The 19,277-nt window shown below is 47.1% G+C and overlaps 1 protein-coding gene across 5 annotated transcripts in view; it reads left to right on the top strand.

The window, feature by feature from the left end:
* LOC135506265 (DNA (cytosine-5)-methyltransferase 3A-like) overlaps positions 1-19,277 on the top strand; it is a 113,706-nt gene that overhangs the window by 88,760 nt on the left and 5,669 nt on the right. For all 5 annotated transcript variants that reach the window (XM_064925801.1, XM_064925800.1, XM_064925804.1 and 2 more), the window contains one exon: positions 4,663-4,781. In XM_064925801.1, coding sequence (XP_064781873.1) covers positions 4,663-4,781 — 119 coding nt within the window. The remainder of the gene's footprint in view (positions 1-4,662; positions 4,782-19,277) is intronic.

Genomic DNA, 19,277 nt, shown 5'->3' with positions numbered 1-19,277 from the left:
CCCTGTATATAGCCTCCACATGACTCTGTACCGGTACCCCCTGTATATAGCCTCCACATTGACTCTGTACCAGTACCCCTCTTATATAACCTCCACATTGACTCTGTACCGTAACACCCTGTATATAGCCTCCACATTGACTCTGTACCAGTACCCCTCTGTATATATATAGCCTCCACATTGACTCTGTACCGGTACCCCCTTATATAACCTCCACATGGACTGTGTACCGTAAGTCATTGACCCTGTATATAGCCTCCACATTGACTCTGTACCGGTACCCCCTGTATATAGCCTCCACATTGACTCTGTACCGGTACCCCCTGTATATAGCCTCCACATTGACTCTGTACCGGTACCCCCGGTGTATATAGCCTCCACATTGACTCTGTACCGGTACCCCCTTTATATAACCTCCACATTGACTCTGTACCCCTCTGTAACACCCTGTATATAGCCTCCACATTGACTCTGTACCCCCTGTGTATTGTTGTCTCCTCTGTATATAGCCTCCACATACTGTACCCCCTCTGTATATAGCCTCCACATTGACTCTTGTACCGGTACCCTCTGTATATAGCCTCCACATTGACTCTGTACCGGTACCCCTGTATATAGTCTCCACATTGACTCTGTACCGGTACCCCTGTATATAGCCTCCACATTGACTCTGTACTGGTACCCCTGTATATAGCCTCCACATTGACTCTGTACCGGTACCCTCTGTATATAGCCTCTACATTGACTCTGTACCGGTACCCCTGTATATAGTCTCCACATTGGCCTTGTACCGGTACCCCCTGTATATAGTCTCCACATTGACTCTGTACAGGTACCCCTGTATATAGCCTCCACATTGACTCTGTACCGGTACCCCTGTATATAGCCTCCACATTGACTCTGTACCGGTACCTCCTGTATACAGCCTCCACATTGACTCTGTACCTGTACCCCCTGAATATAGCCTCCACATTGACTCTGTACCGGTATCCCCTGTATATAGCCTCCACATTGACTCTGTACCGGTACCCCCTGTATATAGCCTCCACATTGACTCTGTACCGGTACCCCCTGTATATAGCCTCCACATTGACTCTGTACCGGTAATTCCCTGTACCGGTACCCCTGTATATAGCCTCCACATTGACTCTGTACCGGTATCCCCTGTATATAGCCTCCACATTGACTCTGTACCGGTATAGCCCATTGACTGTATATAGCCTCCACATTGACTCTGTACCGTACCCCTGTATATAGCCTCCACATTGACTCTGTACCGGTACCCCTGTATATAGCCTCCACATTGACTCTGTACCGGTACCCCCTGTATATAGCCTCCACATTGACTCTGTACCGGTATCCCCTGTATATAGCCTCCACATTGACTCTGTACCGGTACCCCTGTATATAGCCTCCACATTGACTCTGTACCGACTCTGTACCCCCTGTATATAGCCTCCACATTGACTCTGTACCGGTACCCCTGTATATAGCCTCCACATTGACTCTGTACCTCCACATTGACTCTGTACCCCCCCTTATATAACCTCCACATTGACTCTGTACCGGTACCCCCTGTATATAGCCTCCACATTGACTCTGTACCAGTACCCCTGTATATAGCCTCCACATTGACTCTGTACCCTCGGTACCCCCTGTATATAGCCTCCACATTGACTCTGTACCGGTACCCCTGTATATAGCCTCCACATTGACTCTGTATATAGCGGTCTGTTCCACCCCCTGTATATAGCCTCCACATTGACTCTGTACCGGTACCCCCCGGTGTATATAGCCTCCACATTGACTCTGTACCAGTACCCCTGTATATAGCCTCCACATTGACTCTGTACCGGTACCCCCTTTATATAACCTCCACATTGACTCTGTACCGGTACCCCCTGTATATAGCCTCCACATTGACTCTGTACCAGTACCCCCTGTATATAACCTCCACATTGACTCTGTACCGGTACCCCCTGTATATAGCCTCCACATTGACTCTGTACCGGTACCCCTGTATATAGCCTCCACATTGACTCTGTACCCCCTGTATAGCCTCCACATTGACCTGTACTGTATATAGCCTCCACATTGACTCTGTACCGGTACCCCCTGTATATAGCCTCCACATTGACTCTGTAACGGTACCCTCTGTATATAGCCTCCACATTGACTCTCTACCGGTACCCCCTGTATATAGTCTCCACATTGAGTCTGTACCCTGTATATTGTCTCTGTACCAGTACACCCTGTATATAGCCTCCACATTGACTCTGTACCGGTACCCTCTGGTACCCCCCCCCTGTATATAGTCTCCACATTGACTCTCTACCGGTACCCCCCTGTATATAGCCTCCACATTGACTCTGTACCGGTACCCCCTGTATATAGCCTCCACATTGACTCTCTACCGGTACCCCCTGTATATAGCCTCCACATTGACTCTGTACCGGTACCCCCTGTATATAGCCTCCACATTGACTCTGTACCGGTACCCTCTGTATATAACCTCCACATTGACTGTGTACCGTAACACCCTGTATATAGTCTCCACATTGAGTCTGTACCCTGTATATTGTCTCTGTACCAGTACACCCTGTATATAGCCTCCACATTGACTCTGTACCGGTACCCCCTGTATATAGCCTCCACATTGACTCTGTACCGGTACCCCCTGTATATAGTCTCCACATTGACCTTGTACCGGTACCCTCTGTATATAGCCTCTACATTGACTCTGTACCGGTACCCCTGTATATAGTCTCCACATTGACTCTGTACCGGTACCCCCTGTATATAGTCTCCACATTGGCCTTGTACCGGTACCCCCTGTATATAGTCTCCACATTGACTCTGTACAGGTACCCCTGTATATAGCCTCCACATTGACTCTGTACCGGTACCCCTGTATATAGCCTCCACATTGACTCTGTACCGGTACCCCCTGAATATAGCCTCCACATTGACTCTGTACAGGTACCCCCTGTATATAGCCTCCACATTGACTCTGTACCGGTACCCCTGTATATAGCCTCCACATTGACCTTGCACCGGTACCCCCTGTATATAGCCTCCACATTGACTCTGTACCAGTACCCTCTGTATATAGCCTCCACATTGACTCTGTACCGGTACCCCCTGTATATAGCCTCCACATTGACTCTGTACCGGTACCCCTGTATATAGCCTCACATTGACTCTGTACCGGTACCCCCTGTATATAGCCTCCACATTGACTCTGTACCGGTACCCCCTGTATATAGCCTCCACATTGACTCTGTACCAGTACCCCCTTTATATAACCTCCACATTGACTGTGTACCGTAACACCCTGTATATAGCCTCCACATTGACTCTGTACCGGTACCCCCTGTATATAGCCTCCACATTGACTCTGTACCGGTACCCCCTTTATATAACCTCCACATTGACTGTGTACCGTAACACCCTGTATATAGCCTCCACATTGACTCTGTACCGGTACCCCCTGTATATAGCCTCCACATTGACTCTGTACCGGTACCCCCTGTATATAGCCTCCACATTGACTCTGTACCGGTACCCCCTTTATATAACCTCCATATTGACTGTGTACCGTAACACCCTGTATATAGTCTCCACATTGACTCTGTACCCTGTATATTGTCTCTGTACCAGTACACCCTGTATATAGCCTCCACATTGACTCTGTACCGGTACCCCTGTATATACCAGTACCCCTGTATATAGCCACATTGGTACCCCCTTTATATAACCTCCATATTGACTGTGTACCGTAACACCCTGTATATAGTCTCCACATTGACTCTGTACCCTGTATATTGTCTCTGTACCAGTACACCCTGTATATAGCCTCCACATTGACTCTGTACAGGTACCCCTTGTATATAGCCTCCACATTGACCTTGTACCGTTACCCCCTGTATATAGTCTTCACATTGACTCTGTACAGGTACCCCCTGTATATAGCCTCCACATTGACCTTGTACCGGTACCCTCTGTATATAACCTCCACATTGACTCTGTACAGGTACCCCCTGTATATAGCCTCCACATTGACCATGTACCGGTACCCTCTGTATATAACCTCCACATTGACTCTGTACAGGTACCCCCTGTATATAGCCTCCACATTGACTATGTACAGGTACCCCCTGTATATAGTCTCCATATTGACTCTGTACCAGTACCACCTGTATATAGCCTCCACATTGACTCTGTACCAGTACCCCCTGTATATAATCTCCACATTGACTCTGCTGGGATCCCATGATTGGGTCAGTACTGTGTATATAATCTCCACATTGACTCTGCTGGGATCCCATGATTGGGTCAGTACTGTGTATATAGTCTCCACATTGACTCTGCTGGGATCCCATGATTGGGTCAGTACTGTGTATATAGTCTCCACATTGACTCTGCTGGGATCCCATGATTGGGTCAGTACTGACTGGGAATGTTTCATGATGTCCACCTGTGAGGTCTGGTTGTTGTGACAATGATAGCCATTGAAGAAGGGCTCATACCCCAAACGTTCATGAGGCAATACATTTATTCACTGTAGTGCTGTCATGTCTCTGTTCTTTGGGTTATATTTGGGACAGGTAAAATTGAGTGTGGGTCCCCTCCTGAACAGAACCCTATATTTATCTGTTGTAGTTTGGGAAGGTGCGTACAATAACAACGCGTTCTAACTCAGTGAAGCAGGGGAAGGATCAACACTTCCCTGTTTACATGGACAACAAGGAGGACATACTCTGGTGTACTGAGATGGAGAGGTAACCCCTGACCCCTGACCAAACTATACTGAGATGGAGAGGTAACGCCTGACCCTTGACCAAACTATATTGAGATGAAAGGTAACCCCTGACCCCTGACCTAACTATACTGAGAACGCCTGACCCTTGACCTAACTATACTGAGATGGAAAGGTAACCACTGACCGCTGACCTAACTATGCTGAGATGGAGAGGTAACCCCTGACCCCTAACCAAACTCTACTGAGATGGAGAGGTAACCCATGACCCCTCACCTAACAATACTGAGATGGAAAGGTAACCCCTGACCCCTAACCAAACCATACTGAGATGGAAAGGTAATCCTTGACCCCTGATCTAACTATACTGAGATGAAGAACTAACCCCTGACCCCTAACCTTACTTAACCTAACTATACTGAGATGGAGAGGTAACCCTTGACCCCTAATCTAACAAAAATACTGAGATGGAGAGGTAACCCCTGACCCCTAATCTAGCTCTACTGAGATGGAAAGGTAACCCTTGACCCCTAATCTAACAAAATACTGAGATGGAGAGGTAACCCCTGACCCCTGACCAAACTATACTGAGATTGAAAGGTAACTCCTGACCTAACTATACTGAGATGGAGAGGTAACCTCTGACCCCTGACCAAACTATACTGAGATGGAGAGGTAACCCCTGACCTAACTATACTGAGATGGAGAGGTAACCTCTGACCCCTGACCAAACTATACTGAGATGGAGAGGTAACTCCTGACCTAACTATACTGAGATGGAAAGGTAACCCCTGACCCCTAACCAAACTATACTGAGATGGAAAGGAAACCCTTGACCCCTGATCTAACTATACTGAGATGAAGAGCTAACCCCTGTCCCCTAACCTAACTTAACCTAACTATACTGAGATGGAGAGGTAACCCTTGACCCCTAATCTAACAAAATCCTTAGATGGAGAGGTAACCCCTGACCTAACTATACTGAGATGGAAAGGTAACCCCTGACCCCTAACCAAACTATACTGAGATGGAAAGGTAATCCTTGACCCCTGATCTCACTATACTGAGATGAAGAACTAACCCCTGACCCCTAACCTTACTTAACCTAACTATACTGAGATGGAGAGGTAACCCTTGACCCCTAATCTAACAAAATACTGAGATGGAGAGGTAACTCCTGACTCCTGACCTAACTATACTGAGATGTAGCGGTAACCCCTGACCCCTGACCTAACTATACTGAGATGGAAAGGTAACTCCTGACCCCTGACCTAACTATACTGAGATGGAGAGGTAACCCCTGACCCCTGACCTAACTATACTGAGATGGAGAGGTAACCTCTGACCCCTGACCTAACTATACTGAGATGGAGAGGTAACTCCTGACCCCTAACCTAACTATACTGAGATGGAGAGGTAACTCCTAACCCTAACCAAACTATACTGAGATGGAGAGGTAACCTCTGACCCCTGACCTAACTATACTGAGATGGAGAGGTAACTCCTGACCCCTAACCTAACTATACTGAGATGGAGAGGTAACTCCTGACCCCTAACCTAACTATACTGAGATGGAGAGGTAACCTCTGACCCCTGACCTAACTATACTGAGATGGAGAGGTAACTCCTGACCCCTAACCTAACTATACTGAGATGGAAAGGTAATCCTTGACCCCTGATCTAACTATACTGAGATGAAGAACTAACCCCTGACCCCTAACCTTACTTAACCTAACTATACTGAGATGGAGAGGTAACCCTTGACCCCTAATCTAACAAAAATACTGAGATGGAGAGGTAACCCCTGACCCCTAATCTAGCTCTACTGAGATGGAAAGGTAACCCTTGACCCCTAATCTAACAAAATACTGAGATGGAGAGGTAACCCCTGACCCCTGACCAAACTATACTGAGATTGAAAGGTAACTCCTGACCTAACTATACTGAGATGGAGAGGTAACCTCTGACCCCTGACCAAACTATACTGAGATGGAGAGGTAACCCCTGACCTAACTATACTGAGATGGAGAGGTAACCTCTGACCCCTGACCTAACTATACTGAGATGGAAAGGTAACCCCTGACCCCTAACCAAACTATACTGAGATGGAAAGGTAATCCTTGACCCCTGATCTCACTATACTGAGATGAAGAACTAACCCCTGACCCCTAACCTTACTTAACCTAACTATACTGAGATGGAGAGGTAACCCTTGACCCCTAATCTAACAAAATACTGAGATGGAGAGGTAACTCCTGACTCCTGACCTAACTATACTGAGATGTAGCGGTAACCCCTGACCCCTGACCTAACTATACTGAGATGGAAAAGTAACTCCTGACCCCTAACCTAACTATACTGAGATGGAGAGGTAACTCCTGACCCCTGACCTAACTATACTGAGATGGAGAGGTAACCTCTGACCCCTGACCTAACTATACTGAGATGGAGAGGTAACCCCTGACCCCTGACCTAACTATACTGAGATGGAGAGGTAACTCCTGACCCCTAACCTAACTATACTGAGATGGAGAGGTAACCTCTGACCCCTGACCCCTAACTATACTGAGATGGAGAGGTAACCTCTGACCCTGAAACTATACTGAGATGGAGAGGTAACCCTGACCCCTGACCTAACTATACTGAGATGGAGAGGACCCCTAACTATACTGAGATGGAGAGGTAACCCTAACTATACTGAGATGGAGAGGTAACCTCTGACCCCTGACCTAACTATACTGAGATGGAGAGGTAACTCCTGACCCCTAACCTAACTATACTGAGATGGAGAGGTAACCCTAACCCCTAACCTAACTATACTGAGATGGAGAGGTAACCCTCTGACCCCTGACCTAACTATACTGAGATGGAGAGGTAACCCTGACCCCTGACCTAACTATACTGAGATGGAGAGGTAACCCTGACCCCTAACCTAACTATACTGAGATGGAGAGGTAACTCCTGACCCCTAACCTAACTATACTGAGATGGAGAGGTAACCCTGACCCCTGACCTAACTATACTGAGATGGAGAGGTAACCCTGACCCCTGACCAAACTATACTGAGATGGAGAGGTAACCCTGACCTAACTATACTGAGATGGAGAGGTAACCTCTGACCCCTGACCAAACTATACTGAGATGGAGAGGTAACTCCTGACCTAACTATACTGAGATGGAAAGGTAACCCCTGACCCCTAACCAAACTATACTGAGATGGAAAGGAAACCCTTGACCCCTGATCTAACTATACTGAGATGAAGAGCTAACCCCTGTCCCCTAACCTAACTTAACCTAACTATACTGAGATGGAGAGGTAACCCTTGACCCCTAATCTAACAAAATCCTTAGATGGAGAGGTAACCCCTGACCTAACTATACTGAGATGGAAAGGTAACCCCTAACCCCTAACCAAACTATACTGAGATGGAAAGGTAATCCCCTGACCCCTGATCTCACTATACTGAGATGAAGAACTAACCCCTGACCCCTAACCTTACTTAACCTAACTATACTGAGATGGAGAGGTAACCCTTGACCCCTAATCTAACAAAATACTGAGATGGAGAGGTAACTCCTGACTCCTGACCTAACTATACTGAGATGTAGCGGTAACCCTGACCCCCCTGACCTAACTATACTGAGATGGAAAGGTAACTCCTGACCCCTGACCTAACTATACTGAGATGGAGAGGTAACCCCTGACCCCTGACCTAACTATACTGAGATGGAGAGGTAACCTCTGACCCCTGACCTAACTATACTGAGATGGAGAGGTAACTCCTGACCCCTAACCTAACTATACTGAGATGGAGAGGTAACTCCTAACCCTAACCAAACTATACTGAGATGGAGAGGTAACCTCTGACCCCTGACCTAACTATACTGAGATGGAGAGGTAACTCCTGACCCCTAACCTAACTATACTGAGATGGAGAGGTAACTCCTGACCCCTAACCTAACTATACTGAGATGGAGAGGTAACCCTGACCCCTGACCTAACTATACTGAGATGGAGAGGTAACTCCTGACCCCTAACCTAACTATACTGAGATGGAAAGGTAATCCTTGACCCCTGATCTAACTATACTGAGATGAAGAACTAACCCCTGACCCCTAACCTTACTTAACCTAACTATACTGAGATGGAGAGGTAACCCTTGACCCCTAATCTAACAAAAATACTGAGATGGAGAGGTAACCCCTGACCCCTAATCTAGCTCTACTGAGATGGAAAGGTAACCCTTGACCCCTAATCTAACAAAATACTGAGATGGAGAGGTAACCCCTGACCCTATACTGACCAAACTATACTGAGATTGAAAGGTAACTCCTGACCTAACTATACTGAGATGGAGAGGTAACCCTGACCCCTGACCAAACTATACTGAGATGGAGAGGTAACCCCTGACCTAACTATACTGAGATGGAGAGGTAACCTCTGACCCCTGACCTAACTATACTGAGATGGAAAGGTAACCCCTGACCCCTAACCAAACTATACTGAGATGGAAAGGTAATCCTTGACCCCTGATCTCACTATACTGAGATGAAGAACTAACCCCTGACCCCCCTAACCTTACTTAACCTAACTATACTGAGATGGAGAGGTAACCCTGAGATGACCCCTAATCTAACAAAATACTGAGATGGAGAGGTAACTCCTGACTCCTGACCTAACTATACTGAGATGGAGCGGTAACCCCTGACCCCTGACCTAACTATACTGAGATGGAAAAGTAACTCCTGACCCTAACCTAACTATACTGAGATGGAGAGGTAACTCCTGACCCCTGACCTAACTATACTGAGATGGAGAGGTAACCCCCTGACCTCTGACCCCTGACCTAACTATACTGAGATGGAGAGGTAACCCTGACCCCTGACCTAACTATACTGAGATGGAGATGGTAACTCCTGACCCCTAACCTAACTATACTGAGATGGAGAGGTAACCTCTGACCCCTGACCTAACTATACTGAGATGGAGAGGTAACCTCTGACCCCTGACCTAACTATACTGAGATGGAGAGGTAACTCCTGACCCCTAACCTAACTATACTGAGATGGAGAGGTAACTCCTGACCCCTAACCTAACTATACTGAGATGGAGAGGTAACCTCTGACCCCTGACCTAACTATACTGAGATGGAGAGGTAACTCCTGACCCCTAACCTAACTATACTGAGATGGAGAGGTAACTCCTAACCCCTGACCAAACTATACTGAGATGGAGAGGTAACCTCTGACCCCTGACCTAACTATACTGAGATGGAGAGGTAACTCCTGACCCCTAACCTAACTATACTGAGATGGAGAGGTAACTCCTGACCTAAACTTTACTGAGATGTAGAGGTAACCCTTGACCCCTAATCTAACAAAATCCTTAGATGGAGAGGTAACCCCTGACCTAATTATACTGAGATTGAAAAGTAACCCCTGACCTAACTATACTGAGATGGAGAGGTAACCTCTGACCCCTGACCAAACTATACTGAGATGGAGAGTTAACTCCTGACCTAACTATACTGAGATGGAGAGCTAACCCCTGACCCCTGACCTAACAATACTGAGATGGAGAGGTAACCCCTGACCCCTAACCAAATTATACTGAGATGGAGAGGTAACTCCTGACCCCTGACCTAACTATACCAAGATGGAGAGGTAACACATGACCCCTGACCTAACAATACTGAGATGGAAAGGTAACCCCTGACCCCTAACCAAACCATACTGAGATGGAAAGGTAACCCTTGACCCCTGATCTAACTATCCTGAGATGAAGAACTAACCCCTGACCCCTAACCTTACTTAACCAAACTATACTGAGATGGAGAGGCAACCCTTGACCCCTAATCTAACAAAAATACTGAGATGGAGAGGTAACCCCTGACCCCTAACCTAGCTCTACTGAGATGGAAAGGTAACCCTTGACCCCTAATCTAACAAAATACTGAGATGGAGAGGTAACTCCTGACCCCTGACCAAACTATACTGAGATTGAAAGGTAACCCTTGACCCCTAATCTAACTATACTGAGATGGAGAGGTAACCCCTGACCTAACTATACTGAGATGGAGAGGTAACTCCTGACCCCTAACCTAACTATACTGGGATGGAGAGGTAACTCCTAACCCTAACCAAACTATACTGAGATGGAGAGGTAACCTCTGACCCCTGACCTAACTATACTGAGATGGAGAGGTAACTCCTGACCCCTAACCTAACTATACTGAGATGGAGAGGTAACTCCTGACCCCTGACCAAACTATACTGAGATTGAAAGGTAACCCTTGACCCCTAATCTAACTATACTGAGATGGAGAGGTAACCCCTGACCTAACTATACTGAGATGGAGAGGTAACTCCTGACCCCTAACCTAACTATACTGGGATGGAGAGGTAACTCCTAACCCTAACCAAACTATACTGAGATGGAGAAGTAACCTCTGACCCCTGACCTAACTATACTGAGATGGAGAGGTAACTCCTGACCCCTAACCTAACTATACTGAGATGGAGAGGTAACTCCTGACCCCTAACCTAACTATACTGAGATGGAGCGGTAACCTCTGACCCCTGACCTAACTATACTGAGATGGAGAGGTAACTCCTGACCCCTAACCTAACTATACTGAGATGGAGAGGTAACCTCTGACCCCTGACCTAACTATACTGAGATGGAGAGGTAACTCCTGACCCCTAACCTAACTATACTGAGATGGAGAGGTAACTCCTGACCCCTGACCTAACTATACTGAGATGGAGAGGTAACTCCTGACCTAAACTTTACTGAGATGTAGAGGTAACCCTTGACCCCTAATCTAACAAAATCCTTAGATGGAGAGCTAACCCCTGACCTAATTATACTGAGATTGAAAGGTAACCCCTGACCTAACTATACTGAGATGGAGAGGTAACCTCTGACCCCTGACCAAACTATACTGAGATGGAGAGTTAACTCCTGACCTAACTATACTGAGATGGAGAGCTAACCCCTGACCCCTGACCTAACAATACTGAGATGGAGAGGTAACCCCTGACCCCTAACCAAACTATACTGAGATGGAGAGGTAACTCCTGACCCCTGACCTAACTATACCAAGATGGAGAGGTAACACATGACCCCTGACCTAACAATACTGAGATGGAAAGGTAACCCCTGACCCCTAACCAAACCATACTGAGATGGAAAGGTAACCCTTGACCCCTGATCTAACTATCCTGAGATGAAGAACTAACCCCTGACCCCTAACCTTACTTAACCAAACTATACTGAGATGGAGAGGTAACCCTTGACCCCTAATCTAACAAAAATACTGAGATGGAGAGGTAACCCCTGACCCCTAACCTAGCTCTACTGAGATGGAAAGGTAACCCTTGACCCCTAATCTAACAAAATACTGAGATGGAGAGGTAACTCCTGACCCCTAACCTAGCTCTACTGAGATGGAAAGGTAACCCTTGACCCCTAATCTAACAAAATACTGAGATTGAAAGGTAACTCCTGACCTAACTATACGGAGATGGAGAGGTAACCCCTGACCCCTAACCAAACTATACTGAGATGGAAAGGTAACCCTTGACCCCTGATCTAACTATACTGAGATGAAGAGCTAACCCCTGTCCCCTAACCTAACTTAACCTAACTATACTGAGATGGAGAGGTAACCCTTGACCCCTAATCTAACAAAATCCTTAGATGGAGAGGTAACCCCTGACCTAATTATACAGAGATTGAAAGGTAACTCCTCACCTAACTATACTGAGATTGAAAGGTAACCCCTGACCCCTGACCTAACTATACTGAGATTGAAAGGTAACCCCTGACCTAACTATACTGAGATGGAGCGGTAACCCCTAACCCCTGACCTAACTATACTGAGAAGGAAAGGTAACCCCTGACCAAACTATAATGAGATGGAGAGGTAACTCCTGACCCCTGACCTAACTATACTGAGATGGAGAGGTAACCCCTGACCTAACTATACTGAGATGGAGAGGTAACCTCTGACGCCTGACCTAACTATACTGAGATGGAGAGGTAACTCCTGACCCCTGACCTAACTATACTGAGATGGAGAGGTAACCCCTGACCCCTGACCTAACAATACTGAGATGGAGAGCTAACCCCTGACCCCTGACCTAACTATACTGAGATGGAGAGGTAACTCCTGACCCCTGACCGAACTATACTGAGATGGAGAGGTAACCCCTGACCCCTGACCGAACTATACTGAGATGGAGAGGTAACCCCTGACCCCTGACCGAACTATACTGAGATGGAGAGGGAACTCCTGACCTAACTATACTGAGATTGAGAGGTAACCTCTGACCTAACTATACTGAGATGGAGAGGTAACCTCTGACCCCTGACCTAACTATACTGAGATGGAGCGGTAACCCCTGACCTAACTATACTGAGAAGGAAAGGTAACCCCTGACCCCTGACCTAACAATACTGAGATGGAGAGGTAACTCCTGACCTAACTTTACTGAGATGTAGAGGTAACCCTTGACCCCTAATCTAACAAAATCCTTAGATGGAGAGGTAACCCCTGACCTAATTATACTGAGATTGAAAGGTAACCCCTGACCCCTGACCAAACTATACTGAGATGGAGCGGTAACCCCTGACCCCTGACCTAACTATACTGAGATTGAAAGGTAACTCCTAACCCCTGACCAAACTATACTGAGATGGAGCGGTAACCCCTGACCCCTGACCTAACTATACTGAGATTGAAAGGTAACTCCTGACCTAACTATACTGAGATGGAGCGGTAACCCCTGACCTCACTATACTGAGATGGAGAGGTGACCCCTGACCCCTAACCTAACTATACTGAGATGGAGAGGTGACCCCTGACCCCTACCCTAACTATACTGAGATGGAGAGGTGACCCCTGACCCCTAACCTAACTATACTGAGATGGAGAGGTGACCCCTGACCCCTAACCTAACTATACTGAGATGGAGAGGTAACCTCTGACCCCTGACCTAACTATACTGAGATGGAGAGGTGACTCCTGACCTAACTATACTGAGATGGAGCGGTAACCCCTGACCTCACTATACTGAGATGGAGAGGTAACCCCTGACCTAACTATCCTGAGATGGAGCGGTAACCCCTGACCCCTAACCTAACTATACTGAGATGGAGCGGTAACCCCTGACCCCTGACCTCACTATACTGAGATGGAGTGGTAACCCCTGACCCCTAACCAAACTATACTGAGATGGAGTGGTAACCCCTGACCCCTAACCTAACTATACTGAGATGGAGAGGTAACCCCTGACCCCTGACCTAACTATACTGAGATGGAGAGGTAACCTCTGACCCCTGACCTAACTATACTGAGATGGAGAGGTAACTCCTGACCTAACTATACTGAGATGGAGAGGTAACCTCTGACCCCTGACCTAACTATACTGAGATGGAGAGGTAACCCCTGACCTAACTATACTGAGATGGAGAGGTGACTCCTGACCCCTAACCAAACTATACTGAGATGGAGCAGTAACCCCTGACCTCTGACCTAACTATACTGAGATGGAGAGGTAACCCCTGACCCCTAACCAAACTATACTGAGATGGAGAGGTAACTCCTGACCCCTGACCTAAATATACTTAGATGGTGAGGTAACTCCTTACCCCTGACAAAACTATACTGAGATGGAGAGGTGACCCCTGACCCCTAACCTAACTATACTGAGATGGAGAGGTGGCCCTGACCCCTACCCTAACTATACTGAGATGGAGAGGTGACCCCTGACCCCTAACCTAACTATACTGAGATGGAGCGGTAACCCCTGACCTCACTATCCTGAGATGGAGCGGTAACCCCTGACCCCTAACCTAACTATACTGAGATGGAGCGGTAACCCCTGACCCCTGACCTCACTATACTGAGATGGAGTGGTAACCCCTGACCCCTAACCTAACTATACTGAGATGGAGAGGTGACCCCTGACCCCTAACCTAACTATACTGAGATGGAGAGGTGGCCCTGACCCCTACCCTAACTATACTGAGATGGAGAGGTGACCCCTGACCCCTAACCTAACTATACTGAGATGGAGAGGTGACCCCTGACCCCTGACCTAACTATACGGAGATGGAGAGGTAACCCCTGACCTAACTATACTGAGATGGAGCGGAAACCCCTGACCCCTGACCTCACTATACTGAGATGGAGAGGTAACCCTTGACCCCTGACCTAACTATACTGAGATGGAGAGGTAACCCCTGACCCCTAACCAAACTATACTGAGATGGAGAGGTAACTCCTGACCCCTGACCTAAATATACTTAGATGGTGAGATAACTCCTTACCCCTGACAAAACTATACTGAGATGGAGCGGTAACCCCTGACCCCTGACCTAACTATACGGAGAAGGAAAGGTAACCCCTGACCCCTAACCTAACTATACTGAGATGGAGAGGTAACCCCTGACCCCTGACCTAACTATACGGAGAAGGAAAGGTAACCCCTGACCCCTAACCTAACTATACTGAGATGGAGAGGTAACCCCTGACCTAACTATACTGAGATGGAGAGGTAACTCCTGACCCCTAACCTAACAATACTGAGATGGAGAGGTAACCCCTGACCCCTGACCTAACTATACTGAGATGGAGAGGTAACTCCTGACCCCTGACCTAACTATACTGAGATGGAGAGGTTACTCCTGACCTAACTTTACTGAGATGTAGAGGTAACCCTTGAGCCCTAATCTAACAAAATCCTTAGATGGAGAGGTAACCCCTGACCTAATTATACTGAGATTGAAAGGTAACTCCTGACCAAACTATACTGAGATGGAGAGGTAACCCCTGACCCCTAACCAAACTATACTGAGATGGAGAGGTAACCCTGACCCCTGACCTAACTATACTGAGATGGAGAGGTAACTCCTGACCCCTGACCTAACTATCCTGAGATGGAGAGGTAACTCCTGACCCCTGACCTAACTATACTGAGATGGAGAGGTAACTCCTGACCCCTGACCTAACTATACTGAGATGGAGAGGTAACCCCTGACCCCTGACCTAACTATACTGAGATGGAGAGGTAACCCATGACCCCTAACCAAACCATACTGAGATGGAAAGGTAACCCTTGACCCCTGATCTAACTATCCTGAGATGAAGAACTAACCCCTGACCCCTAACCTTACTTAACCAAACTATACTGAGATGGAGAGGTAACCCTTGACCCCTAATCTAACAAAAATACTGAGATGGAGAGGTAACCCCTGACCCCTAACCTAGCTCTACTGAGATGGAAAGGTAACCCTTGACCCCTAATCTAACAAAATACTGAGATGGAGAGGTAACCCCTGACCTAACTATACTGAGATGGAGAGGTAACCCCTGACCCCTAACCAAACTATACTGAGATGGAGAGGTAACTCCTGACCCCTGACCTAACTATACTGAGATGGAGAGGTAACCCCTGACCCCTGACCTAACTATACTGAGATGGAGATGTAACCTCTGACCCCTGACCTAACTATACTGAGATGGAGAGGTAACTCCTGACCTAACTATACTGAGATGGAGAGGTAACCCCTGACCCCTAACCTAACTATAGTGAGATGGAGAGGTAACCTCTGACCCCTGACCTAACTATACTGAGATGGAGAGGTAACTCCTGACCCCTGACCTAACTATACTGAGATGGAAAGGTAACCCCTGACCCCTGACCTAACTATCCTGAGATGGAGAGGTAACTCCTGACCTAACTATAGTGAGATGGAGAGGTAACCCCTGACCCCTGACCTAACTTTACTGAGATGGAGAGGTAACCCCTGAACCCTAACCTAACTATAGTGAGATGGAGAGGTAACCTCTGACCCCTGACCTAACTATACTGAGATGGAAAGGTAACCCCTGACCCCTAACCAAACCATACTGAGATGGAAAGGTAACCCTTGACCCCTGATCTAACTATCCTGAGATGAATAACTAATCCCTGTCCCCTAACCTAACTTAACCAAACTATACTGAGATGGAGAGGTAACCCTTGACCCCTAATCTAACAAAAATACTGAGATGGAGAGGTAACCCCTGACCTAACTATACTGAGATGGAGAGGTAACCTCTGAACCCTGACCAAACTATACTGAGATGGAGAGGTAACTCCTGACCTAACTATACTGAGATGTAGAGGTAACCCATGACCCCTGACCTAACTATACTGAGATGGAGAGGTAACCCCTGACCTAATCATACTGAGATTGAAAGGTAACTCCTGACCTAACTATACTGAGATTGAAAGGTTAACCCCTGACCTAACTATACTGAGATGGAGCGGTAACCCCTGACCCCTGACCTAACTATACTGAGATGGAAAGGTAACTCCTAACCCTAACCAAACTATCCTGAGATGGAAAGGTAACTCCTGACCCCTGACCGAACTATACTGAGATGGAGAGGTAACCTCTGACCCCTGACCTAACTATACTGAGATGGAGAGGTGACTCCTGACCTAACTATACTGAGATGGAGCAGTAACCCCTGACCTCACTATACTGAGATGGAGAGGTATCTCCTGACCCCTGACCTAACTATACTGAGATGGAGCGGAAACCCCTGACCCCCGACCTCACTATACTGAGATGGAGAGGTAACCCCTGACCCCTGACCTAACTATACTGAGATGGAGAGGTAACGCTTGACCCCCAATCTAACAAAATACTGAGATGGAGAGGTAACCCCTGACCCATAACCAAACTATACTGAGATGTAGAGGTAACTCCTGACCCCTGACCTAACTATACTGAGATGGAGCGGTAACCCCTGACCCCTGACCTAACTATACTGAGATTGAAAGGTAACTCCTAACCCTAACCAAACTATCCTGAGATGGAGCGGTAACCCCTGACCCCTGACCTAACTATACTGAGAAGGAAAGGTAACCCCTGACCCCTGACCTAACAATACTGAGATGGAGAGGTAACCCCTGACCCCTGACCTAACTATACTGAGATGGTGAGGTAACCCCTGACCTAACTTTACTGAGATGTAGAGGTAACCCCTGACCCCTGACCTAACTATACTGAGATGTAGCAGTAACCCCGGACCCCTGACCTCACTTTACTGCGATGGTGAGGTAACCCCTGACCCCTAACCTAACTAAACTGAGATGGAGATGTAACCCCTGACCCCTGACCTAATTATACTGAGATGGAGAGGTAAACCCTGACCTAACTATACTGAGATGGAGAGGTAACCCCTGACCTAACTATACTGAGATGGAGAGCAAACTCCTGACCCCTGACCTCACTTTACTGAGATGGTGAGGTAACCCGTGACCCCTAACCTAACTATACTGAGATGGAGATGTAACCCCTGACCCCTGACCTAACTATACTGAGATGGAGAGGTAAACCCTGACCTAACTATACTGAGATGGAGAGGTAACCCCTGACCCCTAACCTAACTATACTGAGATGGTGAGGTAACCGCTGACCCCTAACCTAACTAAACTGAGATGGTGAGGTAACCCCTGACCCCTATCCTACATTTTGTTACATTACAGCCTTATTTTAAAATGTATTAAATTGTTTTTTTCCCTCATCAATCTACAAACAATACCCTATATCACATTTACATAAGTATTCAGACCCTTTACTCAGTACTTTGTTGAAACACCTTTTGCAGCGTTTCCAGCCTCAAGTCTTCTTGGGTATGACGCTACAAGCTTGGCACACCTGTATTTGGGGAGTTTCTCCCATTCTTCTCTGCAGATCCTCTCAAGATCTGTCAGGTTGGATGGGAAGTATCGCTGCACAGTATCGCTGGTTTTCATCAAGAATATCTCTGTACTTTGCTCTGTTCATCTTTCCCTCGATCTTGACTCGTCTCCCAGTTGCTGGCGCGGAAAAACATCCCCACCACCATGCTTCACCGTAGGAATTTTGCCAGGTTTCCTCCAGGCGTGACTCTTGTCATTCAGGCCAAAGAGTTCACTATTGGTTTCACCAGACCAGAGAATTTTGTTTCTCATGGTCTGAGAATCCTTTAGGTTCGTTTTGGCAAATTCCAAGCTGGCTGTCATGTGCCTTTTACTGAGGAGTGGCTTCCGTCTGGTCACTCTAAAATAAAGACCTGACTGGTGGAGTGCTGCAGAGATCATTTGCTTCTGGAATCTTCTCTGTTCTCCTCAGAGGAACTCTGGAGCTCTGTCAGAGTGACCATCGAGACAGGATTGTGTCGAGGAACAGATCTGGGGAAGGGTACCAAAACATTTCTGCCATATTGATGGTCCCCAAGAACACAGTGGCCTCCATCATTCTGAAATGGAAGAAGTTTGGAACCACCAAGACTCTTCCTAGAGCTGGCTATTCGGCCAAACTGAGCAATCGGGGGAGAATGGCCTTGCTCAGTTGTGCACCGGGGCCTCCCACTCCTCTTTCAATTCTGATTAGAGCCAGTTTGCTGTGTTCTGTGAAGGGAGTAGTACACAGCGTTTTATGAGATCTTCAGTTTCTTGGCAATTTCTCGCATGG

Source organism: Oncorhynchus masou, chromosome 19, assembly GCF_036934945.1.
Source record: "Oncorhynchus masou masou isolate Uvic2021 chromosome 19, UVic_Omas_1.1, whole genome shotgun sequence".
In the NCBI taxonomy this organism is placed as follows: Eukaryota; Metazoa; Chordata; class Actinopteri; order Salmoniformes; family Salmonidae; genus Oncorhynchus; species Oncorhynchus masou.
The sequence above is the reverse complement of the archived record's forward strand: the minus strand, read 5'-3'. Positions and strand labels throughout refer to the sequence as shown.